Raw genomic sequence first — 26,649 nt, 5'->3', positions numbered from 1 at the left:
TTATTTTGCCAGATTGTGGTAAAAATTTTCTATTTGTGTAATATGCTTTGCTTTGTTTTACAGATGGTGAGTTTCTATTATTTATATTTCTATTGTTTTTGTATTTAATGTTAAATGTTTTGGAGTAAGGGAAAGGGATAATAATTAAAACTTTACGAATACATTAAAGAAATTTATTTTTAAAAACAACACACAAACAAAAACTATACAAAAGGCAAAGATCCTATCTAAAAGTAAATAAAATGGGTATTGTTCGTATTGTTTCTTGTCATACGTTGTACCAAATTAAAATAATGCATATAAAACTTGGTAAGTCTCTGTCCAACGTCAAATAGGTCAAACTGTGGGGGAAAAATAAACTTGTATTAATTTGGAGGTATTGTCCTTTGCTGTGGGTGTGTTGAAAATGTCTTATAAACTGAACAGTCAAGATTCTAAAGTAACACATTTGTCGTTGGTCGGTTTAATTCTCAGTCAGTGGTTTGTATGTATATCAATAATATATAATTTCATTAAAATAAATTAAATACGAGGCTTTTTCTAAGGGTTCGCAACTTTCGCGTGACACCTCAAACTATCTATTCAAAAAACTACATATCAATCATTTGGATATCAGACACTTTCAAATGTACGTTTATTTTTTGCTTCAAACCTATTGATTACTCAAACGAAAAAATAAACAAAATACACCCTTTACCAAAAGTTAACGTGCAAATTTCATTCAGTTACGAACCAGAGACAAATCTTTTACCTGTCCTATCCTGTCCTGTGAGCTAAAATCAAATCAACGATTGCTTTAATTACCTTCAAAAGGGGCTCTCTATCCTTTGTCGTTTTCTTTGCGGATCCGGCTTCTCCTCCGCTTCCATTACTTTTAATCGCACGCCCATTATCTCACACCCATGTAAACACTAAAAGTGTACGAAAAATAAGAAAAATAATGACGTGTTTGGTAAAAGTTTACTTTAATTGCATCATCTGCCGATTTTTTGCTTGCGTAGTTTGCGTAACCGCAGTTTCTGTTATTTAACAGGTACACGTCGATAAGATTTCCAAATCTACAGAACACATCTTTCAGAACGGTTTTTTGAAGAGGAGTTGGATAACAGACTATAAAACATCTAAAAGTTGAAAAGATAAAACATTGTTTGTGTGTGTGTGTGTATGTGTATGTGAAATATTAGTTGGGATTACCGAGCGACAACAGAATCATCAGCCCCAGCCATTTGGTGCACCTCTGGTAATTCCACACTGCATTTAGATTCAACTTCTTTACTTATTCCTAGATTTCCAAAGCCTAGTTTTGCTTGAAGAAGATCTGTAGTTTTATTGTTAATAGTAATAATAGGTTTATTATGTCTCAGTTATAGTTTACCTGGAGATAAGGCTGCAGCTTGGATAATACTAGAAGCGTGAGCTATTGTTTCGGCAATCTGTAAAATATCGGGTTTGGTTTTATCCATTATTTTGCTGCTATTTGAGAAACCGGGCCTGTCTATCAAATTCCGACTATCGAAGGTTTGCTTGCTATCGAAACCCGACGATCTTACATCCAAATTAGCTCTACTGCTATGATCAGGTCTAACGATCAACCTGTGACCGATCGGATACTCGAAACCGTGCAGTTTCTCTTTGGCATAAGCCGCAGCTTGTGACGACGTGTAAACCACTTCTGCAACTGCCTGAGTAGGCCTAGGTCTGCCTTCATAGTTAACTTGGCAGTAATCCAAACCGGGAATAAGATCGCACAGTCTCCAGAATTGGTCTTGGTTGATGAAAGGGCTACCAATCACGATCAGACGTGTGTAACCTTCTTCAGGTAAATCCAAGAGATTCAAGGTTGTGTTGCTGGTCCCTTTCACGAATGTTTCTTGAGCCGCCATTCGTTCTTGTTGAGATTTTCTAGGTTCGGCGAAGACAGGTCGATATTTTCTGTCGCACTCTTCAAATGCTTTTGCAGCATGAGAAAACCTGGAAATTTACATAATTACAATGGCGCAAATAAAAAACTTTCATAAATTATAAATTCACTCAATTTTTACATGATACATAATCAACAATTAAATTATTAATTAAAATTTATTTATTTACTACTCCATACAGATAACAGTGGAAAAGTATGAAAGTTTATGCAAATTTTCTGACCCAAAGCAATGATTTGATTGGAGATTGAGTTTATTGAAAATCTTTAATGTAATAATTTGAAATTAAGATGTCACACAGTAAGTTTGTACTAAATTTGGATAAGATTAGTTAAAAAAATACTTTACTGATTTTAATGATGATTAATTATTAATAATACAAATGATTATTTACAAAGTGAACATTAACACTATTTACAAAATTATTTTGTCTTGCATTATCAATAATTGAATTAATAATATTTTTTCCAAGTAAATTACTATCACTAAGGTCACTTTTGGCCAAGGTAAAATAATCTGGAGGTCTCAAAAGACATAACACAGCCATGATTGTGTACATAAACATTATTTTTTCATTAAGATATAAAAAATGTAGTAACAAATATTGATAAGAACATTTAATCTAAAATTGAAATTAAATCTTGGGTTATGTTAGGTTTGTTTTTTATAATATTGTATTTTCAAAAGGATTGCAGTTAAAAGTTGCAAAGTAAAATATCATGTATTATTATTTTTTGGGTGGGTTTTTGTTATGTGTGATGTGATTTAGTTTAGTGTTAGGTAATGAGTTAATATGATTTTTTCTTACTTGTGAAATTTAACATAAGCAAAACCTTTACTCTCTTTTGTTTCTTTGTCTTTAATGGTAGTTGCATAGTCAATACTGCCAAATACTTTAAATTCCTCATACAATTGTTCATCTGTCATTGTTTTGGGAACCACCACAAATAATCTCAGCATTTTTTCTTCTTCATTTGATTCCCTTTTGGCTCCTTCTTCTCGACTGAAATATGGCAAATTAATTTCAGCATAATAATGTATTTTTATGAATATACCTTGCTGCTATCATAACTTTAATAGTCCTATTGGAATTTCCTATATGTTTGCCATTTAAACCTTCTAGGGCGTTTGCTGCTTCTGAAGTTTTGGAAAATTTAATGTAAGTGACTCCTGAAACATTTTTGGTGACTTAAATCTTGTAGTATAATATTATTTTATAATTATTCTACCTTTGTTTTCACCTGTAGATCTGTCTTTTACCACCCACAATTCTTCTATAGTTCCAAATTTACTAAATGCATTTCTAAAATCTTCCTCTTTTAACATTTTACTACCTACAATGAACAACCTCGAATTCGGTGGATCATCGCCCGAAGAAGAACCATAAGACCTTCTATCTGCCATAGTAATTGTTTATTATGTCGTGCGAGTATTAAAAATCAACTCACAAATATGTGAGTTTATTGACATTTGTTTTTTGTTCTTAGCCACTGGTGGTAAAATTGCGAACTACAAGGCGCTAAATTTAAAAATCGCATCCAAGAGAAAATTTATTTGGGTGTGATGAGTGTTACGTGTTTAAAATAATTTTCACGTTAATTACGTGTTGAAAAAAATAGAAAAAGTAATTAGGAGAAAAATGGTTGATGTGGTAAAACGTGAAGAACAACTTTCGTTTAGTTTCACTGTGAATTAATTCGTCTTTTTTCATTCCCCGAGGTACTTTACCAAATGGATTTATGAAATCCGTCATTATATTGGGCGTTAAATGAAACAAACAAGCTACATACACTTGAAAATCACTCGTATACTGTAATAGTGAATTTGAATAATTAAACATTTATTAACATTATGAATGAATTATCTATAATCAATGAAATAATTTTAATATGTAGTTGGAGGACAGGAGCAGGACAGGAGCAAGGAAAAGGGATAACAATTAAAATGAAACGTCAACATACAAAAGACACATTTATTAAATAAAATAAAATAAAATTAAGTCAATAATTTATTCAGTCCAAAATCTCGACTAGGTTTTTATAAAACGATCGTACTAGACATATATTATGCTTCTATAATTTTCGGTTCAGAAACGTCGGCGTACAATCTGTGCGTTCCTCTTCTCCACCATCGGTTGTCCTTCGGGACGATTGCTTTTACCACGTATTTATATTCTATCGAAGGATTGTTGGCCTGGTTCAAATAATTCGTATCTATAACTGAAACAAATGCAATTAAGTTGATTGGTTTAATGTAAACGTATCGTTTTTGAGCAATGTGTACACATATTAGCATGTATGAATAAACATGATAACCGATATATATATATATTTGTAAGTAAATTACAAAAATAAAAGTGTTTATATCTTTTAAAAATGAAATCAAAAATAATAATTAAACTAGCAGAATGAGTTCTAAGAACACGGTGTTTCACAGTGGGTGTATTTGTTGGAGAAACCACTGAAGACAGACAGAAACAACATCCGTTCTTAGAAAGATAAGAATATGAGTATCATATTGAAACGGATGGGGAAATACAATAAATAAATTGTCAAGAAGCGTTTACAACAGACCCGAATGTAAAACTTATCGTTGAGCAATAGATTTATGTACTACGTTGGCGAATACATATCTTAAGGTCACACTTTTGAAATGGTTTTATACACAATTGCATCATTTGGAATTTACTTCAATATTTTCGAAATGTGTATCGCGGAAAAAATTATAATTAATTCCGGTTTATCCCATCCACGTACCACAGAATATTCTCGATGAATTTTGTTATTTCTGTATATCACAACAGTTTGATGTATTCACATCCATTTTTAAATATTCTGAATAATTAATTGTTACAAGTTTGTTTTTAAGGAATCAATGTAAAAATTATATGTGGGATATTTAGATTATTTTTATTATTCATGTTTTGTTTTCTTCTTATCGAAATTTACGTTAACAGTCAGCATATTATTATAATATTCACAAGAAGGCAACGTAGAGTACAAAATTTATACGTACCATAGATAATTATGCGTATGTTCTCAATTGACGTTCTATACTTATAAAATTAACACATTTGTGAAGTGAGGTAACATCAGTTCCAGTTCTAGTTCGAGTGAATAGTTTGTGTTTAAGGAGAAAGAAGGAGGAAAGAAATAATAAAATAGGTTCAGTTGATTCAAAGAGAGTGCGGAATAATACTTACTGTGATCAGAGGCGATTGAGTATCCACACACACAATAAACCATCATTAAGAGGAGAAGACAAACTATGCCGAAAACGCGCAACATTTTACAAATGGATCGGTATCGATGTGTCCATCTGAGAAGAACGTCGTCGCTCGACTGACCGAAAATACATCAAAATTACGATCGAGGCTGAACATTCACCGCGCCGCACCGCTTCGCACTTCTTTTTAATTGTATCACTGCTTGTTTCCTTCCTGGTCGCCGGTAACAATAAAATCCGTGCCTTTCCGGTCTTCCGGAAGTCACCTTAAAAACATAAACCTGCCTTTTATTTTTTATTAAATGCTCAACTTGATTTAAATTGTCCATTTGTTATAAAAAAGGTAAGAAGAAATGGGTTGGGTTGGGTTGGGTTGGGTAATAAAAATAACAACTGTAATTCAATTGGTTAATATTTTTTAAGAAAAAAAATAAGCTTACAGTATTGCACAATGCATCTGAGGTTTTGGAAAAACTCAGACGTAGATTGAAATCGCAGTTTTGTTCATAATCAAACGAGATAACGTCTTGAAAAGTTCCACCGTTTTTTACTCGGTGGATAATAAATTATCTAATATGTTTGTGTAAATGAATTGGTGGACTCGATAACAGTTGCTCCGACGAAAATATCTTTACGGTTCCAAAAAATATCGAAAACATATTGTTGTTTCAAAGTAGGAAACGTATCGCAACGTGTAAAAGTATTTGCGTCTCGCATAGTTGCATTGAATTTTGAATTTATTGCGTTTCGAAAACAGGCGAAGGTGATTTTGTCGTATTTACTACAACAATGGAAACGAAATAATATAATTCTTTGTTCGATACTGGTTTCCGAACAACGAACTCCAGACGTAGTTTTATAATTTAATTTCCATTAGTATTAGGTATTAAAATTGTCTAAAAGCCTTGAACGTATTTACAAGATTAAAAAACTCTTAAAAACAACTGTTTCTCAAGACGTCATGATTGAGCTATATTCTGGCTAGAATTTATGTACATAACAAATAGGCCTTTGCGCCCCTTTTTATTACAAGTCGTGGTAAAATAAATATCTGATTGGAAATGAGGATGACGAGAATTTGGCTGACATAAACTATATGGATTGTACATAAGTCAACAGTAACAATAGGACATATTTATTTTACCAGATTCCATTTTTATTGGTGGTACAAATCGGGGTTTTACGACTTATTATCGGGATTAAAATGGTTTACGAAAGCACTTGTAACAGACAGACAGTCACAACATGGTGGAGTTGAGGCTTTCTCTTCGATAATGGATACTTTGTACAAACATTTGGGCAATTTGTGCAAATATATTTACCAATAATTACAGACTCCGTCCGTCCGAGATCTGCCAATTACATCGTTGTAACGTTCTCTGATCAATGTTCCATTATATGAAAGTAAGACGTTGTGTACGTCGAAAATTAGAATGTGCCCAATTAGAGTGAGTAGAAAGCTGAGATCGAGGAATGTTACTTTAAATTCTCCTCGTTCTGAAAATGTTCTGATTATTTAGGAATTATTAGGAAATTGACACGGTTTACTGATATGTTTGGAACGTTCCCGATGTTGTGACTCCCGCCTAAAGCAGAGTGAAAAACAATCAACAATCACTCGTCAAGTCAGATTATTGCTGGTCTAGATATGTGACAGATTTGTTGGTGTAAAGCCCCGATTTGGGATTATTTAATTCCTGACCTGTCAGGATCGATAGTAAATGTATCTACAAAGTCTAAGAGTAGTGTAATCACATATTGTAGTATGCTTTCCGCATAAAACAATGATAATAACTAGAAAATTTAACAATGTGATGTAACTCTAAAAAATAAAATATACAATGTATAACAGACTGAGCGTAATAGAGATTAGATACAATATATCGTTTTAAAAAATCGATAACTGGAATTTTATCTAAGACTACAAAAGCTTGCAAGCTTGTCCCCCGAAATTTAGCTCATTGCTCATTGCTCATTGCTCATTGCTCATTGCTCATTGCTATTAGGAATGAGTCGAATTCTACAAAAATACTGAACGTCGTCATCTAGAGAAATATTAAGGCACGTAGAATAATAACGAATGCACTAAAGGAACACAACCATTCAAATTATTATAATGAACTAACAATTCAATATTTTGATTTCAGTTTCGTCTTTCTAAATAACGTTCAGACGTTAAAAATTATCACATCTGAAAACTGATGTAGAAACTATGAAGATTAAGCAAAATTTTATTGGTGTTTTAGACACAATTTTAGACATATTGAAATTAGTAAATATAGATTTTGTTCTTGTTGAATGTAAATATAATTTTGTTTTAAAACCGTTCATTAAACGTTGAGCACTTTGGGGACGCTCTGTAAAATATAATCTCACTATTATTAAGCGTTGCCATTGTTTCCTTCAGCAGGAAATGGGGACATTTTCTTGCGTTACTTGCGAAGCAACAAACATTGTTCAAGTGTCTCAGCGTACGCTAAATTCGAGGGGTAACCGTAAATTGGACAGCTCCTAAATAAAATTCCTTAACAAGAAACTAATGCTACTTAAAAATATGCCTACCATAATATTACTGTTGCGAATATTTCTTGGCACTATCGTACGAAAACAAATGAATAGTCAAAAGAAATATTAACAATCCGCATTATTATCGACCAATGCATCGCATCGATTCAGCCCAACAGTGGAATGGACGTAATCAAATTGAATTGGGGGAAGAGAAGAGGAGAGCAGAGTCGAGTCGACCGACGCAATAGTCACCGAATTCAAGTTGTACATCTTTAGTTCTAAGTCGAAGTGAATATTATACATTATTGTATAGTATATAGTAAAATTTTTGAGACGTGCATTCATATTGTAAACGCTTCTTAAGTACTAAATGACGTATTTCTCAACAGAAATGTTGGTCATGTGAATTAAAAAGTTTATTATCGTTAGATATATATATATATATATATATGTATAAAGTATTGCGAGAAAATATTGTAGAGACTTTCATTTATACAATTTAAATGCTTTATACGATTTTCTATGTACAAATATCGCTGTTAAGTTTTAATTTAAAACATAGGTAATTCGAGATATGGCCGCTTTTTGCACTATTTTATTTAAGTCACAGTTTTAGAAGCATTTCAAGCTCTACTCGAAACTTCCAAGCATACCGTTCGAACGCCACTCGGAAATTTTAACTCACACACGATCAAAAGATTTGGTCCATTTTGCGGCGCAGTGTTTCTTGAAACGGTATGCTTTCGTATTTCTTGTGCAAAATTTACACGCCATACTTTCAGAAAACTCTAATTTGCAACTTACGTTAGGCAACATGGTCTTTTGGAAGTATTTTACTCTACGATGTCTCTTACATTTCCATTTGATGCTTACAACTAATGCACACTAACGTTTATAAAAGTCCATACCTCACATCCAAAATCACAGTTGTTGTTCTAGTACTTAGTACTTTCTAAGTTTTGATCTTCACTCGAGTCGACAGCACAACAGTACAACAGTACAACAGTACGATTTGAATATACTTTTAATTATTGTCTGCAATTGAATATTGGTTCTGTTCTTTTCCAAATTAGTACGGAACGTATTAAGGTAATCACTGTTGTGAAAGTGATTTCAAAGCAAAACACTTTGCGTTGGTGATTTAGTTGAAGTAGTAACAGTAAAAACATTCTGTCAAACGCTCCTCACGAGTTTTACACCCAAGTTTGATGTATTCCGTCCGCTTCACTTAAAATTAATTTTCATTCGTCTTTCATATAACTTATTATGTTTACTACCATGACTAGAATAATTTGCCAAATGGAAATGTAACAGAGCTGTTCAACTATTTACCCACAAACTTATTATTAATACTGATTTGCTCTTCGAAGCGATACTTTTTCATTCTTCAGTAAGTGTTTGTTTAATGTAGTAAGGAAATGGTAAAGAATCGATCATTTCTTGTCAAACTGGAAGTACACATACAGAATAAATATAAATTAGATGTTTGTGTATGAGTGTTACGAGCACCGAATAAGATATTGATATTGTGGGGAGGAGGATGCCATGTAGCGAAAGTCGGTCCTGTCCGCGACTTGGACGCACAGACAAAGGGAATACGTGCGTATTCCAGCAAAAGAGTCACCTCAGATCAGGATTTCGTGAATTTGTGAGTTTCATACTTGCACCGGACTGTGCGCCGCTTTCTTGTCCTTCTTTTTGCTGACGAACGGCTCCGTGGTGCACTTGGGCCCTTCTTCCGGACTGTACGACCACCGCACCTTCTCTTTGGCCGGCTTTTCGTCTGGAGTTTTTATTTTACGAGTTTTTACAAACTCGGTAACCTTTTGTCACTGAATCTCACAGAACGGCAGTTTCTGGCTCTCTTTTGGTTCCGTGTCCGCGTTGCTCAGATCGTCTCCTTTCGGGCTCTCCGCGTTGCTCGTGCCTCCCTGTCCACCGCTGCAAAGGCAAAGGCTTCGTTATAAACGGTAGACAATCCTTTCCTATTTTGTAATTATCCTTTTGTTTGTGATATAATTGTTACAATCGTGATTTTGAATAAGTAATTACAAAATAAAGTCCTGATCGTAATCTCCTGAACAAAATTATTGTTGTTATTATTATTTCATACAGAGAGACACAATACAACGTGACGAATTTCATAATTAAATGCAACTTTGATTCATTTACTGCTGATGAATATAACACTTAAAGTTCATTAGGTTTCTTCTATCCATCCTCTATTAAATTTGTTTCATATGACTAAAAATCGAATAACACTTCAATAATTGTTGTTCAAGAGTGTATTTTTGTGTATTTGACAAACTCGAACGTCGAATTTGTAAAAGGAATATAATTATAATTTTGTCTCAATCAAATACACATGCAATGATGTTAAACAATCGGAGTAGATACAATGTAGCACGTGTTAACCAAGCGATGTATTTTGTGAGTTTTTATAAAGTTTACCACTGCCAAAATTCTACAATTCGAAGCCTTCGCTTTCTTAAACTCGAGTCAATGGAGTAAATACTAAAGAACGATGTCCTTAAAGTTTGAATGAAGTTTTAAGCTTTATGTTAAAAGCATCTGCGCTCGCAAAATTCAAGGTAAACATTTATCAACTCAAATGAACAGAGGATTGACACCTCTGATTGATTGTCCATTTAGTACATTGATATGCGTACCTTGATCGTAACAAACAATTAAATAATTAATTTCTGCGGGATTCTTCCAAAAGCGTTTTAAGTGTCGAGCAATAAACTGTACATACCATAAAAGTATCTTCACTATTTTTTTCTCAACATTTGTATGTAGTACAAAATCAAATCAGTATCAGCAACTTCTACTCTAGTAAATAACAACATCGATTCTTTTTAAAAATTCACCAAAACTGAACCTAACCTTTTCTACCTATTTTAAAGTTAATGCAGTGAATTTTTAAAAAGAATCGAGACATTTTGAGTAATTTTCAAGATCAAGAAGATACTTACTCTTCAAAATGAATAAACTCATTTAGTTTTGACATGATTAGTATAAAATGAAAATATATGTAATTGTATATATACTATTGATACAATTCCTGTTTGACGTCTATGAAAGAATTGACCATAAATTACCTGATGGATCCAGGGGGGCACATTGATTGTCATCTAAGCGCCAACGTTGATACCATGGGAGGTCGAGTTGGCTTATTTTCTAAGATGCGTTCGATTTCGGCAATCATGTTGGTGTTAAGCTTAGGAATTAACTGAAACATAAGTTGTTGTACATGTGAATAACGACAACTATTCAACAGACTGCACTCACTTGTAATGACTGTATACTGTCGTAAAGTTGATCGGTGGAACTGGCTCCCAACAACAAGCATTGCACGGATTCGTTCTTCAAGCACCACGCCACAGCAAGCTGGGTGAGGGAACAGCCGAGTCTTTCGGCCAACGCGTTCAGTTCTCTGATTCGCTCCGAGTGTCTTCTGGTCTCCTCCGGCTGAATTCTGTCCTTCATCCAACTGTAACCCTGAAAAAAACCGAAATTGTTATATTATCTTGCGGTGCACAGCTTCGTAGCGGTTACTTCTTTGTTTGCGGCCGCAGTTTCATCTTCGGTCCAAGAGAAGGAGCTGTACTTGTTCCGGAAACTGGCTCTGGAAAACAGCTGGATGCTGCTCCCGTCGTCTTTACCCTGAGAGAAGCCCATGGAGATGGGCGACCAAGCCATGAGACCCACACCGATTTTGTTGTACAGTTCGGGCATGTAGAGTTCCGTTTTTTCGCGACAGAACATGTGGTATTCGGCTTGTTCCACAATTGGTGTTACGCAGTTGAACTGGCGACAGTTGGTGTAGGCTTCCATGACTTCCACCGGCGACCATCGGGCCGTCCCCCAATACATTACCCATCCCTGAGATATCACATAGTGCATGGCTCGCACCACTTCTAAAAATTCAATTAATACCAACGGTGGTGAAGTGATGAATCATTATAAAAAACATTTCAATTAAGCTTTCTTTATAAACACAAAGATATTTTTATAATAAATTTATAAAAATTTAATAGAAATTTCCTAATCACGAATTAATTATCAAGATCCTCAGAAGTTAATTGAATTGGATGGGATCTTTCATGAATCCCACCCACGCAAGGCAATGTTGAGAATTCGGTCGCAGTGCGGATTTTGGTGGTCCCATTAAACGGACTGTTTGTTCATTATGGTAAATGTGAGATTCATTAGGAATTCATTTCTCATCAATACAAAATAATGTGTTTAAGAATAATTGCAGATTATTATAACGTTTCTATTTCGATAATTTGTAATTTTTGTCTATTATCAAAGTGTAAAATAAAAGTGTGATTTAATATGTACCTTCCATGGGACACATGGGATCAGCTTTGTGGACGATGACGACGTCGATGTACGACAGCTGCAGACGTAGGAGACTCGCCTTTACACTTTCTATGATATGTTTCCGAGAGAGGCCCCTTTCCTCAGACCTGTAACCAACAAATTTTACGTTACATACATTTTTCTTACAAAATACCTTCACTGGTACTTCGTTTCCACGTCTATAGAGGTAAAAATGAAAATAGATAAAAACAGGTGAAATAAGAAAGAAATATGTAAAATAGTAAAACAGACAGACACTCACCTGGTACTCCAATAAATCTTGGTGGTGACGATAAAGCTGGTTCGTTTCCATCCCCTTCTCTGCAGTATCCGGCCAAGTTCCACTTCTGCTCTTGTACCTGCAGTTGAACATAAATGTGAAACAAAGTCGCGTCGACAGCAACACAAATCTCACCTGAGTGCGCTTCGGACAGGTCGAACACGTTAATCCCGCTTTCCACAGCCAACGTGATGATCTGCTCAGCCTGTTCCTCAGTCACATTGGGACTGAACGTGGGCCAAGTCCCTGAAAGAGATCATCAATATGAAACGATGTAACTGAACGATCGAATCTAATGTACCTAATCCGATGTTGGAGACTCTGAGTCCGCTCTTGCCCATGTTTCTGTACCTGAGACCGGGTGTCACGGAGGTCTGTCGCGCCAGTTGAAGGGGTGCCGCAGGGGCGGTGTGGGTCAGACCGCTGAGCAGCAGTTGCTCCTTGGAAATGCCGTCACCGGGTCGATCGCCCAGTGCGCTCAGAGCGCTTCCGGCGCTAAATTCCTCCATGCAGTCCAAACTTGCTATCGGCGCCCGACACCTGAAATTACAAATAAACACCCTGATGATCGTGAAATTTTATGCTTTACTGCCAACCAAAGATTTAAGTAAGGCACTCAAATTGGATCGTGCAAAATCTGTTTGGAAGGTTTCTGTTTAATCCTCTTATGTGTTGTAATTCAACGCTCGTCTATCTTCTCTCCATATAACCCATTAGTTGTGACAGTCAATTCAGTCCATTTATCAATTATTTACTACTTTGAAATTGTTTCCTTTTTTCTTGCGTATAATTTGAAAAGTGGTTAAAAATATTGATTGGATTGGGATGAATTTAAAGCAGCCTCCCAACTCGTATCTCTTAATTATATGCTCTAATTCGCGACATCCAACACACTATTTTTATCGGCAGTGATTTACTGTTCGAAAGAATAAATGATGGGACTAAATGTAGCGAATCAAAATTCTGTGTCTGCGGAGTGCAATAAAACTGCGTTATCTACGCGTGTCCTGATTGGATTATAAATTGGAAAGAATGTTTGCCAAGATTAGGGCCGGTTTCGGTTCTCATCAAATATTTTTAAAACTTTGGCTTTTTCCGAATGTAACATCACATTCACGTCATCAACATTTTTATGAAATCATTTATGGTTTCAGATGGTAAATTCAGGAATTGAATGAACATAGATTCTGATAAAATTTCACCTCTAATATCTTTTTGATGAAATATCGAACATCAAAGTAGAATATTTTATTTATTTTGATTAATTTTATATTGAATATCTTTCTACTTTTTTACATAATATGTAATTTTACTAATTTTAATAAATTATTTCAGTGATTTCGGTCAGAAGCGATTAAGGCAGCAATCAAGGGTCAAAGTAATTGAAGCCAGTCGGATGTTAAATTCGCAGCAATTAGGAAGAATATGATGACACACACCTTCTTGAGTCGGGAGCACCGCTATCTGTGCCCGACACCTGAAAATAATTACTCCTCAGGACGAGGTCATTATATCAGTTCAAGCGTTCTTCATGTAAAGCTTCGCGTTTATTTATTTCAATCTTTTCGTTTTTATTGCATACTCTCCTCCGACCATTTCAATATGAATAACTTTTTCAAGCCGTGTTAGCGGTGTCATTCTGAAACGCGACTTGTTATTTTAATGACAACCATTTTTCTAAATTTACATCGTTTCTTTCACGTCAAATAGTCCCTTCAATAAATGTTTTTAAAGCTTTACACATTACGTATTAAATGGTTATTTGTTCATTTATGCTTCTTCTTCTATTTTATTAAATTTATATGTGAAAAATAAAACTAAATCAAGTCCATTTAAATTGAAATGTCGCATTTAAACGTGCAGCTCATAATTTAGAGTAATATAATTTTAAACAGCAGATGTGCACCTCATTTATTTTCCAATCTGAAACTTATTAATGAAAACTATTTCAGTTGAAAATAACCGCATTGAGAGTAACAGTTCTGTTGCTGAATAACAATAAATAGAAATAGGATTTTACACTTACTTTTTATAAAAGAAGAGAAGAACCGAGAACAAACTTAAAATGAAGTTTAAAGCGATAATTATTTATTCGAAATGTTCCACAAATGTTGGTGCAGTTCATTAAAATGAACCGAACACTGAGTCCTAACCGACCAGGATGGCACTGATCGAAAATGTTAATAGTCTGGATTAACTTAACATACTGTACTGCGGTTTGGCAATGGCATACTGCTCATAAAACATCAGCGGAAATTTAAATATTCTTGCTTTATATTTCCTGCCGTTGCTTGCTACTCACAATGGAAACAATTTCTTTCTGCACAACTTGATAAAAGAATATCATATCAGGATATTTAACAGGGCATTATGTTAATTTCAATTTATAGAATATTAACATGCTTACACATATACTTTACTTAATACAAAGCTCACTACGGTGCAATTCTCCAACTCTCTCCACAAATATGGTTTATTTGCACACTCTACAAATAATATTACCTGATGCCATTGCTATGTTTTACTCACTGTTGTCACATTGTTATTTACGTTGTGTATTTCCTTTTAAAGACGGAAAAGGATCAATGATAATAAATATTGATTATTTGTGTTGTTTAAATGTAATCTATTGCATTTATTAATGTGTAAAATCAATACGAAAGCCAACCTTAATTTGTATTTGTTTGAGAAGAATTATTTTATTGTATTTGTGCTGTGGTTCATTTCAACAGTTTATGTCTTACGAGATTCAATAGAATACTTTTAATGAAGAATGAATTTATTCTTTGAAATTTACCAAACTTATTTCTATTATTGTCCTTCTATAGAATTATTTATTTTGCAATGAATATTCCAAATTGATAAACGGTCAATTATGAAAGAATAAATGAATATTTAACACTCTAATAATAAATACAAACAAGTATTTCAAGAATAGACCCAATTCTGTTCAAAGAAGATATTTATAACACACTCAATGTTTTATTTATTAATGAAAAACCAATATTTTCACGATATTGTATTGTAAAAGAAATTCCTGCAAACAGATTAATCTTCCAAACAAAACACTGACTATTTGTTTAACGTTAAATGTCTTACAAGTGATTTAGATCAGCGTATCTCCAAATCAAACATATCAGATCAATTCCTTCAACACAGTGTAAATATCGACTGTTACCATACAACACATGTATTTTATTTGGTATCCACTGTCTCAAACCTTTCACTACTCGCTTAATGAAATTTTCTGTCTCCCGTCACTTTTTCTTTGGAAAACTGGGACTTTGTTACATTTATAGTTAATGAAATAAATTAGAAAGTAAAAATCTATCTACCTATCTAATGTGAAAGCTCGTTTTTACATGTGCTTTATAGTCTCATGAATGTTTCATTTCATATTAAATTGTCTACTCCATATTTTTCTATTTACCTAATTGAAGAAATACAAAAGAAATATGAAGAATTGTTGAAAAATAAAATTGGCAGAAATAAAAATAAATTGGGATATTAAGTGTGAGCTATGAATAGATTTGTGGTCAAGTCTTAAAATAGAAGTGTTAAAATTGGGAAGAGAAATGTGAAATTATTCAAGTCGAAAAGAAAATAATCATAATATGCAAATAGAAATGAGAAGAGCATGCAAATAAAAGGATTGTAACATTTACCTATAAATTGTGGGCAATTGGCTGGAATCTTCACTAATGTTGTCATTATTATTATTATCGTTGTTGGTATAATTACATAAAGCAACGTGAGACATCTTATGTACTTAGAATTGGTAATAGCTCGATTTTTCTAACTAATAATAATATCACTCAGGATTATTGGTATTGACGACTTATTGCGGAATCGTTTAAATCTGTCTTTTTAAAGCAGCAGTAGGCACTACAAGGTATCTTTTGAATAAGGCAAGCAATTTTCGTCCTTCTTCTGGATCAAATACCACTAAAAGAGAGAAACCCATTAACACGCTAACTAACTGCCAACTTGAAACGAGCAAATGTATTCTTGAGCCCATAACATTTTATTGGAGGGATATTTTTATTTCACTCTTTCACTACAATTGCAGAATCGTTGTTTGATTTTCAAATAAACAAAAATAATGAACTAATGCCTCCGATTCATTGACATAAAATTTGTTTATGAACATGTTAATAATCCATTTAAAATAATATGGCATTAAATTTTTAATCCAACATTTTATAAATATCTAACTTGTCTATCTAAAAACAACAGTATAAAAGTGAAACATTTCGTGTGCACATTAATCAAAGAACTTTGACAAAGGGTTTGGCAAAGTTCTTTGATTTGAAGTCATTTTTCATTTATGTTAGAGATCGTTAGGGTAGATAGGGTGACTTGAGGATTATTGATTTTAATTAGTAAACAAAAACAACACCTGCAAGTTGAAAGCTGAAGCACTTGCTGGAAAGGACCATGTCGCAGGACAAGAATACATTTTAACAAATTTAGGAAGTCGAAGTGGTATTTTGGATTGGTTATTTTTGATGGCGTTTGGCAGTCATTCAAAATACAAACAAAAATAATAACTAACTAACTAACTAACTAACCTCATTCTTATGTACTGAAATGAAACATATCATTGTAAAAGTTTGACACGAATCCTTTATCGAATGACGAGAGAGATTTCGGGTAGAAAACTGGAACTACGAATATCACACTATCTTTTAAACGGAAGAACTATGGTAAATGGAGTAGAACGGTCGCTATTGCTTAACTTAAAATATCTTTATCACTACTCTTTCACTAGTCGTTAGCTAATTATTTAAACCTTTATAACCTATACGGGGAAATATGAACTCGCGAACTTCTTCCCTTCTCACAACCTTCGTCGTTTCGTTAATTTATTGAAAACATAATATTAATCACACCATTTTAATAATAAAATTAACTGTTGTTACAGGGACGATGTTATAATATGGGCAGTTGTGTGTCGTCATTGCAGTTATACGCTGCGCGACACGACTAAGGCCGAACCGGTTCCGAGAGCTTTTCAGCTTGTCAGGACTCTTCTCTCCCGCTGACGCTGAAACGCGCCGTTCGCCGTTTGCGCTGTTCGGCGCTCTGTAAGCTGCACGATGACACGATGCCGCTCTATGGGGAGGAGACGGCGCGATCTTTTGAATCTGATGGAGGTATGTATGTTCGACGCGTCTTTATAATTTAATTCAACGCTCTTTTCCGACACTGAGTACTCTATAAATAATAAACTACTTTTAAGATAATTCAAGTTTCAATGGAGTCAGTCATTTTCAGAATCATTTATTTGAATGTGTGAAGAAGTAAGTACACTTGGTGGCAGATTTTGTGTCAAGGTCTGTTTGTTCAAATTTCCTGAAATAAGTTGCGTATATTTTTACTATTAGTTTTTGTGTAAAATATCATAATTATGATAAATGTCGTGGTAATGTTAAACACATTGTTGATAAATGTATTTTCATTCGTTCACGTTCATACTGATGTAAGTAAGTAAAAAGTTATGAACCGTACATAACATCACCATCAGCATTAGTGGAGCTCTGAAGAGCATCCGCAGCGAGGCACTCCGGACGTGGACAGGCGAAGAAGGGTTGCGTGAACACGATGCCACTTAAGGGACCGCCTGGTGACGTCACGGAGCGACGCGTGACGTCAAGACGGCAAACCGGCATCGATACGCCTTTACAGGCCGCCGCACTGCAGTTTGCAAACTGCTGCGGAACCGGTAAGCGGGACATCTCGATGCCGGAGATGCTGTGCCCAATAGGGAAATACGTTTTCCCCAAAATTAACATTTTTGGAACGGTTCGTCACATTTATTGCAATACTGTTTCTGAGTCAGCAAAAAGCTTATCAACGGACTCATTGTGGAAACGATAAAGAAAGGGCCAAGGAGGTGTTATTTGATCAGTCTCCTAATACAATATATAATTTTTATCAAGAAGACGACTTTCCAATCGTGGCATCGAGCCATAAAGGGAAGAAGACTTATTATAAAATAAATTGCTTTCCAACATCGACGTTATAATACGAGTTGAGCCCGATGGATTCTATTTTCTCTGACAATGCTCAGATCACGATCAATTTTAAAGTAGCGGTGCAGCAGTGCCGATAATATTACCTAATTTTTGTTATAAAAATGAAAAAGACTAAGTTCATTTTGTATAAATTCGTTAATGATTAATTATTAACATAAAGTGAAATGAGCTGCATTTAACGCTCCTCGAGACATTTTCTTGCTATTTCGTGGATAGATTTGGTGAAAAGTAAGCAAATATTTGTTACGTAAATACCTAAATATGAGTGAAATGAAAACACATAAAAGTGTGATCGATTTCTATTTATTTTCAATTTAAAGATGAACTGTTTATAACTTGGCGACACTTTTATATTCACGTGAAAACATAGATGGGTGTGTTACATTTCATACGTCGCAACAACACTTATTCTCTTCCACTTCAAATATACCCTGTTGAAGTAAACGTCAGTCGTCTTTGTAAAAGAAAGAAGGGATGTTGTAAAATTAGAAAAATTCATCGGTGAAATATTGAAACTGTTAATATTATATGTTATTTTTTTATAAGGATTTATAAGGGTTTAGTAGAGATAATTTAAATGAAAGTAAATTTGTTTGGTTTTATTATAATTATTTTAAGATTGGAGGAGAGTATTATTATTGAGGTATAAAATTAAAAGTGACTTACAGAGATTTCAGAGTGGGGTCATCGTGGTCGTCGGCTAAAAGAAGTCTCTGTTCCGCTAATTCTTTTTGTTTCGTTTCACGTTCCCGCTCTGATTGTCGCTGTTGCAGCAGGTCGTTATCCAGCTGTCTGATCTCCCACTGTTCCCGCTGAGACCTGTGGTGTTCCTGCAACGTAACACCGTTCGTTTCAGGAAACTATGCGATTAAAAACACCGATTGATTGTATAGTTTGCGGGTTCAGTTACGATCTTTTATATCTATCTATGATTAAGGGGTTCAACATGCTATTCACAAATTCGCATTCTAATCACAGAAAAATACTATAAATCCTAATCCTGTTCCAAATCGTTGATGCAAAATTCCGTTGTCCATTTCTGTGCTTTGACATTTACCTCTAAACTGCTTAACTGGCTTTTATTTTCTAAATATTACTGAAGATGAAGAATATTTCTCAATATTCAACATCAATTTATTCCTACAATGTTTTTCTTAATAATATTAATTGTTCATTTCTACAGATGCTTTTTAAACGATTAAAATGAAGCACTAAATCTACACCAAGGTTTGCTCGAGCAGAAGTGCGTGTAACTACAGACATGCCCTATTGTCCATAAAGTCTCGTCCTAAAGGGAGGAACGAAAAGTTCTTTTATTCTAACAAGTAACGATATGTATTCGATTGTCCGGGAACAAAGGTGGAAGAATACAGTACGAGTATCCCGTTCGTTCGTTCATACAACATTAAAACGGTTATTAGTTAGACTAATTTACTTTGTGTTTCGTTTCCCTGTCCCGATTGGATTGTCTCTGCAGCAGAAGGTCGTTATCCAGCTGTCTGATCTCGTTGTGTTCCCGTTGAGATCTGTGCTGCTCCTGCAATGCAACAGGACCGATTCATACATTGAGTCACTTTGATCGCGTCCCAAAAGTGTAAACAAGTCGCGACTCGAAACAGTATTCTTTGTTTGCAGCTTAAATCTTTCATACACAGCCAAAGCACCGTACCAAACATGTCAGACAGACATTTTTGTTAGTTTTAGCAGGACGGAGCTGCACTGCTGAATTTTTGAAAAAACAGCTCCATTGTGAGCGGAAATATAGATCGCGTTGCGTAACCGTATAATTGTTACGTGAATAAATAAGTAGTAATTTCATGCGCATTTGTGAATATCACATTAACGGACTAGTTTGTATGCAGAGACAGAGAGTTCGTTAATGTTTTATATGCTTTAACAGTATTGCGCATGTCGTACTTTTATTTCCAAACTAAATATTAATGGAGAAATCAAATTTTTGAATAAGACAGATTTAATAATTACATTTTTATCAAAATTCTCAATGCACATATTTAATGCTTCAACCGATTTATCCGAAATAAATAAAATGTGGAGCATAATATACTAAACATGGACCTAAAGTCGAAGCTGAAAGCCTACTCTAGCAGCAACACTACGTACACAGAGAATTCGAAGCGAACATACCATGGACCGCAAAGCCAGTGAGTGTGAGAGAGTTTAGACAGAAGTAGAAGTAGAAGTAGTCATAGAAGTAGTAATGTTAGTGGCCGACCGCTCAGGTGGTGCAGTGTGGTGTGGTGGTGGAGGTGCTCTAACCTTAACAGCGGCGTCGTACTCAGCTTGGCGTTGCTCCCTGCTGGTGGCACGCTTCTCCTCCTCCTGCAACTTGTCCTTCTCCTTGTCTTTGGAACCGGTGGAGCTGCCCGCCCCCGGCGGCGGGTACGATATCCAAAATTGATGGGCCAGTTTGGAAGGGTGGCGACGCTCAACGCTCTACCACGATACGAGTCTCTGGAATAGAGGACACTTTTCGTTATCCTTCTCACTTCATTACACATTACACATTACACCTTAATACTATTAAATTACCAAAGGAAAAGCAATTACGTTTACTAAGAAGTAATAAAAGGATTAGATTTACTCATATTATTATAATACCTGGAGCACCTGCGTTTGGACTATTTATTGTACGCACATCTCCCTTCGTCGTGTTACGAAAATAACGCAAATTCAACCAGACATGGACTTAAATTCAGAAATTGCTGCGAAATTCGAATGCATCATCTGCATTTGTTATATGCGACCGCCCATAAGGATGTGTGCAACCGGCCACAACTTGTGCGACTCCTGCTTTCACATTGTAAAGAAGTGCCCTTTGTGTAAGGGCCACAAAGTGTTCACAAGGAACTTTCCCCTGGAAGCCATTCACGATAAATTAACATTTAGATGTAATTTTAACGATCTCGGATGTGACGTTCAACAATTAGGAGCCAAAATAGTATTGCACGAGAAAAGCTGCAGCTTCCGACCAGCAAGTGTCGAGACAGGATGCCCTTTTGGTCCCGAGTGTGAATGGGTCGGGAACAGATACAGCCTCAGCGATCATCTGCTGCACACTGAATCCCACACAGTGAAACAACTTGATGTTGCGGAACTTCAATATCTAGATAATTGGACAGACAACAACAACAACATTTGGAAATACGTGTACACAGCCTTTGGGAATTACTTCATTCTTGTAATTGAGAAGTCGATTGCAAGTGTAGGAGTGGATGTGGTGTCGTTCTTCGATTCCAAACTTGATTACACTTTTAAAATCGATATATTAAGTTGCACCAATTTGAAAATTATGGGAGCCGTTGGCAAATGCATCACCTTTCGGGAATTTACAACTAATCATGCGTCAAATAATGCCGTTGGATTCCCAATTCACATTTTAGATCAGCAGGCTGCCTGCAACTATTCTCTAGTTTATAAGTTTGATATATATCAAAACGAAAGATTTTTCCAAGGTGGAATGTATTAAAGATCTTTTCATTGTGCACGACTTTTAAATACATTTTTATTACATACACATTTGATTGTTTTATTTTAAATGTGCTATTCAATCAAGCATAGATAATATAAATGTGCCTACACAAATTCATAAATAAAATAATTAGAAATTGTGTTACAATTTTTATATTGTTAACAGAACTGAAATAGGAGAGATGTCTGATTTGTGGGACATTTTGTCGTACATTCTCACTGCTTATAATCGTAATCCGGGTTCCAGTCAAAGCCACTGTTTTGAGTGACAATTTATCCTGATTATGTACATTTTAATCTGACGGAAAATGCGACTGTGGAATTTCCATCCAACTATTCAAATATCGTCCTTTGTCTTTCTGCATTAACTTCAGTCCGCCACTGCCACATTACTGCAGGAAACTTCGACATTTTGTACTTGTTTTACTTCTTTCACATGATTTTAAAATAACAACGGCAGAATGAGAATTGATTGTTAATAACAAATGACAGTACTTTGTAGTGGTACTTAAGAGTGGACATGATCGAGTTGTTTAACTAGAAAGGACCTCTGCAAAACGAGAGAAGTCAGGACAGGGAAATAAATTCCACGTTTACGCCAACACACATTTTCAAAGTAATAAATTTCAAGTAACTCCTCTTAACAATGTTTTAATATAATGGCTCTGCACGAATATGACACTGCGAACTGCTCTAAGGAATTACTCTTATTAAGTTAATTTGAAATTCTAATTAACGACTACAACTTCTCTTCACCAACGATTATGGTTTGATATTTAACAGTGGTATTCCAAACGTTCTAACCAACCTATGACCCTCCATTTACTTCTATTTTTTCTATTCTACGTTGTTGTTGTTTTATGAATTGTTACTGAATTTCTTTCAGATTAATATATGTCGTGTGTAATTTAGTTTATATGTATCTAATTTAATGCTCAAACATGAGAAATATAAAAGAAATATTTTCCTTGAAAAAGGTTAATTTTTGTGAAACGTCGAAAGTTTCAGACAAATTTCCAATCCAATATTCGTTCGATCCTGCAAAGTCGTAAAGGAATTTCGGAATATTTAAATTGAATTAAAAACATTGTGCAAAATGAATTCTTTTCAACAAATCGATAATGTCTACTGAAATATTAATTAAATGAATTGTTACATTATTTATTTATAGTTGCCACTAAACATATTTAGTTCTTCTCCTTATTGTCAACAAATCTTTTACCACTGAATAATCCGACAAGTTAACTTTGAAATGAACGAGGAAACAGTTCGAACTTTAATTTTTAACAGTAGAATGAAACAATAAAAATTATCCTTTCATTTTTATTTTATTTGAAACTGGACCCAATCTTCTTTGTTTTAGCTTTTTACTCTCAAATATGAAACATTAACTGTTTTTTCAATAGTACGAGTCGATGTAAAAATTTGGTTTTGTTATGGCAAAACATGACCAAACACTTGATTAAAATGTACTCATGACCCACACACATTCAGTCAACGATCATTTGAAACCACTTGAATTTTTTTAACCAATTCTCAACCAACTCAATATTTTAGTGTTTATCCATTTTTAGAAAATTCATTAAGTCCTTTAGAACTGCTCCCGTATTCTATTATTTTAATCTGTACAGTGATGATTGTGATAAACTATTTATTCCACTCATCCTCTCAATAGAATTATACGAAAAGAAATCTTCTCAGATATTCAAATCGTTTTTGCAGCATTAGTTTTGATATATTGATGTGGTCAAAGATTCTGCGACAATTTCACGTATTTCACGCAATATCCATTTCTCGTTCAACTAACCCGAGGATATATAAAGGGACGGATTCGAAAGACCCTTGACCATCATTTGTTTATCCCACTTGATATTCTATACGTGTCTTTGGACAAAACTACAACCTAAATAATATATTTTTAGACAAAAGTCACTTATGACAATTTCATTTAAAAACTTCTTCTATCAAACGAGTTGGACATTAAAGATCAGTAAAACCTTATTATGGATAAATAAATATCATTCAACTCCATCTCTCTTGTTGATGTTTCCACAACATCTTCATCTCAATGATGATTGTGATTTGACAAAGTCTGAATCACCTTATGTACAAATGGTATAATAATTTATTGAAAAACTATTTTATAACGCAGTAAAATAATTCAAGCAACTCTTTGCTGAAGGACAATTTTTTGAAGGTGTGCCAACTTTTCATTTTATGACAATTCTAATGGTCCACGTCTCTAAAAGATCAATAAAAATTTGGTTACTTTACATTTTATGTTCCACTTTTGATCTGGGCATTGTTGGTCAGTTGTCTAATCGATACGTAAACACTAACCCATATAACGTGAGACCATTGCACACACCTATTTAAATACGTCTTACCCACATGGGTATTACTATACTTTTCCAGCGAAACAGTATTTGAAGTAGGTAAACAAAATATAAAAATAAACATAAATATTTGTGATTCTAAAAATATTAGAAAATATATTTGTGACAAAAAATAGAGGTGTATTGTAGTCTTATAAATAGCAGTAATAAATCGTCATAGGAAAATAACTCATACAATTGGAAAGGTCTTTTTTATTCTCAACGTTGGAAACAAACAAATTTTTCAAGTGTCACGTAACAAAGTGCTGCAATTACTTTTCATTTAATTAATTATTTGTTTATTTTTATTAATTGGACAGGCATTGAAGTGAACCACTACGAATCGATTCCGTTTATCGAAATCAACATTTTTTTAATAAAAGGTCCTCTATTCAATATTGCTTTGGTGCTTAAAATCGGATAATAATTTGAACTTCATTTTTTGATATGTGCATCACACATTTCATGTTTATCGAAAGCACACGTCAATGGCAATGTAATTTGGTGAGCATTAACTTATTTGTTATTACAACCTTCGTGGTATAAATTGAGTCATTAGCGTTCGCAAAATTAGCATTGTAATACAATTATTTGACTATGTTCCAAACTTTCTGACGCGTTGGACGTTCTCAATGTAATGTTGAACCGCTGTTCCTTAAACATTTTTTATGTTTTATTTCTTCACACATTTCATTTGTCTATTATTCGAAGAGAAAATCCCATGCTTAAAACGAAGGACGTGACTTTAAATAACTCTATTCTTGGATGATCATGCCAAGCCTAAAGTGTAACATTAATAATATTGTTTTTCTCAAGATATTTTGGTAGTGCTTTAATTTGACATTAGATGAGCAATTTAAATTATATTTAACATACAAGTGTAGCCTTAAAACAGGATTTAATATTGGTAGAAATGAATGTTACAGGAGAACTGATTAAACACGTCACTTTGAAAGTATCATTTATTTTTCCACGCAATGATGTTGAAAAAGTTGGGCTCGCGTGTTCACACAACTACACACAATGAATAAGAAAGAGATTGAAAATTCAATAACACATTACTATTTTAAGAATATTGAGTCACAATAGTTTATACTTACAAGATATTCCCATAATACAAAATTGTATATATAAATCTTAATGATTTTCCTAATTTTAAGGATTACGACGTTCAATGTTTTCTCACTTTTGGACCAAGAACACACGAGTGACATTTATTTATTTAGTAGCCACAGTGTCATCGACGTTTCGATTAAAAATATTAAAAAAAAAAAACGTTCCTCTTCTTTTTTGTCTCTCGCCGCCCCTCCTGCTTCTTTTTCATATTCTTCAAACGTAGTCGGATGGATTTTATTATTTCCATGTTAATTTTATTGATGGTCATCGTACCCAAGCCTATACACCTCAATGCTTTACACCAGGTCAACAAATCCGATGCAGAAAGGAAATATCCGTTACAAGATTTTGTCCTTTGTAAATTAATACGGTCAAACCTGTGCAAATTATGTAACAAAAACAATAATTTTCATATTGTTTATTTTCTTCAAAATTTTATATTCTACTAAGTATTCAAATCACTCTCTAAAATATACTAAAACTTTTGTAGTGTAATTTTCTTTCACCAATACTCTTAACAATCCTGATGCATTTTGTTGTTGATTATCTAAGTTTTAATCAGATTTATATACATATAAACATATTCTAAATTAGAACCTCAAGACACCATTTTACACGCAACTTTTATATATAATTGCCAAAATTTTTGCTATGATTGAAACAACAAATTTCTTTTATTTTATGTAACAAATAATAACATTAAATAATTACAAACCCTTTTTGTCATGACCTGTTGATGATTTTCGAATTTCAGCGTTTTTTTCACATAAAGTCACGACAATTTTACGACATTCATATTAATCTGCCGTTTTTTATTTTGATTATCAAGTTTCTTTTCAGAAAACAGACATATTGTCACGACTTTGACCATGGGAACATTTTCATTTGATTTGCTTTATTCTTCAGTTACATGTGGTACTTAATGACAACAACAGTAACAACAACAACAACAACAACAAGACTAAGAACTACACAAAAATGGAAAATGTAAAATGCAAAAAATGAAACAAATCTAGAGAATGCATACAACATTTATTTTCATGCATTAGTAAAATCAAATATGGGTCAAAAATCAAACTGAAAAATGGAACATTCATTTAAACAGGGATAGATTCAAGTACGGTGGGAAACACTCAACACCCATATACCTTAGTCTTGTCCATGGCTCGACAAATAGGTTAGAAACAGTCGGGTCTCTAGGGTCAAGGTTGTCAAATAAAACAAACACATGAAAAAATTACACGGGATTGGGTCCAACACCGGTAAAGTCTGATCTAAGCAACGGGCAATGCTTTAGCGTCATTGTGGGTAAATGTAGGCTTTAGTTG

General features: G+C 34.1%; 3 protein-coding genes across 5 annotated transcripts; 1 reads left to right on the top strand and 2 right to left on the bottom strand.

Moving 5' to 3' along the window:
- Window positions 1-159: 159 nt before the first annotated feature.
- Window positions 160-3,469, bottom strand: LOC109594281 (RNA-binding protein 45). Its single transcript, XM_049966546.1, has 8 exons — window positions 3,152-3,469; window positions 2,978-3,092; window positions 2,731-2,925; window positions 1,376-1,971; window positions 1,195-1,318; window positions 965-1,121; window positions 805-911; window positions 160-341 (listed from the first exon to the last, which is right to left on the bottom strand). The coding sequence occupies exons 1-7, from the start codon at window positions 3,324-3,326 to the stop codon at window positions 807-809; spliced, it is 1,467 nt and encodes a 488-aa protein (XP_049822503.1). The 5' UTR covers window positions 3,327-3,469; the 3' UTR covers window positions 160-341; window positions 805-806.
- Window positions 3,470-3,880: 411 nt separating this feature from the next.
- Window positions 3,881-26,605, bottom strand: LOC109594308 (voltage-gated potassium channel subunit beta-2). Of its 3 annotated transcripts, XM_049966271.1 has the most exons (12): window positions 26,470-26,605; window positions 20,487-20,813; window positions 19,008-19,171; window positions 12,605-12,843; window positions 12,439-12,549; window positions 12,286-12,382; window positions 12,003-12,130; window positions 11,214-11,575; window positions 10,947-11,156; window positions 10,757-10,887; window positions 8,564-9,596; window positions 3,881-4,141 (listed from the first exon to the last, which is right to left on the bottom strand). In XM_049966271.1, exons 2-10 carry the CDS (start codon window positions 20,487-20,489, stop codon window positions 10,786-10,788), a joined length of 1,416 nt encoding a protein of 471 aa, XP_049822228.1. In that variant the 5' UTR covers window positions 20,490-20,813; window positions 26,470-26,605; the 3' UTR covers window positions 3,881-4,141; window positions 8,564-9,596; window positions 10,757-10,785. The 3 variants fall into 3 exon arrangements, 2 of the variants coding, with proteins under 2 accessions (XP_049822228.1, XP_049822229.1); XM_049966272.1 differs by lacking the exons at window positions 19,008-19,171; window positions 20,487-20,813; window positions 26,470-26,605 and adding exons at window positions 15,969-16,248; window positions 16,875-17,447; XR_007547824.1 differs by lacking the exons at window positions 8,564-9,596; window positions 10,757-10,887; window positions 10,947-11,156; ... (6 more) ...; window positions 20,487-20,813; window positions 26,470-26,605 and adding an exon at window positions 5,125-5,407.
- LOC126265302 (E3 ubiquitin-protein ligase SIAH1B-like) lies at window positions 21,043-21,828 on the top strand. The gene has a single exon (XM_049966277.1). The coding sequence runs from the start codon at window positions 21,043-21,045 to the stop codon at window positions 21,826-21,828; it is 786 nt and encodes a 261-aa protein (XP_049822234.1).
- Window positions 26,606-26,649: the final 44 nt, after the last annotated feature.

Source organism: Aethina tumida, chromosome 4, assembly GCF_024364675.1.
Source record: "Aethina tumida isolate Nest 87 chromosome 4, icAetTumi1.1, whole genome shotgun sequence".
NCBI lineage: Eukaryota > Metazoa > Arthropoda > Insecta > Coleoptera > Nitidulidae > Aethina > Aethina tumida.
The sequence above is the reverse complement of the archived record's forward strand: the minus strand, read 5'-3'. Positions and strand labels throughout refer to the sequence as shown.

Coding starts and splice junctions, on each gene's coding strand:
- LOC109594281 (XM_049966546.1), bottom strand. CDS start 3,326: ATGGCAGATAGAAGGTCTTATGGTTCTTCTTCGGGCGATGATCCACCG. Junction 3,093..3,151: donor ATCTACAGGTGAAAACAAAG/GTAGAATAATTA, acceptor AAAATGTTTCAG/GAGTCACTTACATTAAATTT. Junction 1,122..1,194: donor GATGATTCTGTTGTCGCTCG/GTAATCCCAACT, acceptor TTCAACTTTTAG/ATGTTTTATAGTCTGTTATC.
- LOC109594308 (XM_049966271.1), bottom strand. Junction 12,550..12,604: donor AGTCTCCAACATCGGATTAG/GTACATTAGATT, acceptor GATCTCTTTCAG/GGACTTGGCCCACGTTCAGT. Junction 11,576..12,002: donor TCCCATGTGTCCCATGGAAG/GTACATATTAAA, acceptor TTGAATTTTTAG/AAGTGGTGCGAGCCATGCAC.
- LOC126265302 (XM_049966277.1), top strand. CDS start 21,043: ATGGACTTAAATTCAGAAATTGCTGCGAAATTCGAATGCATCATCTGC.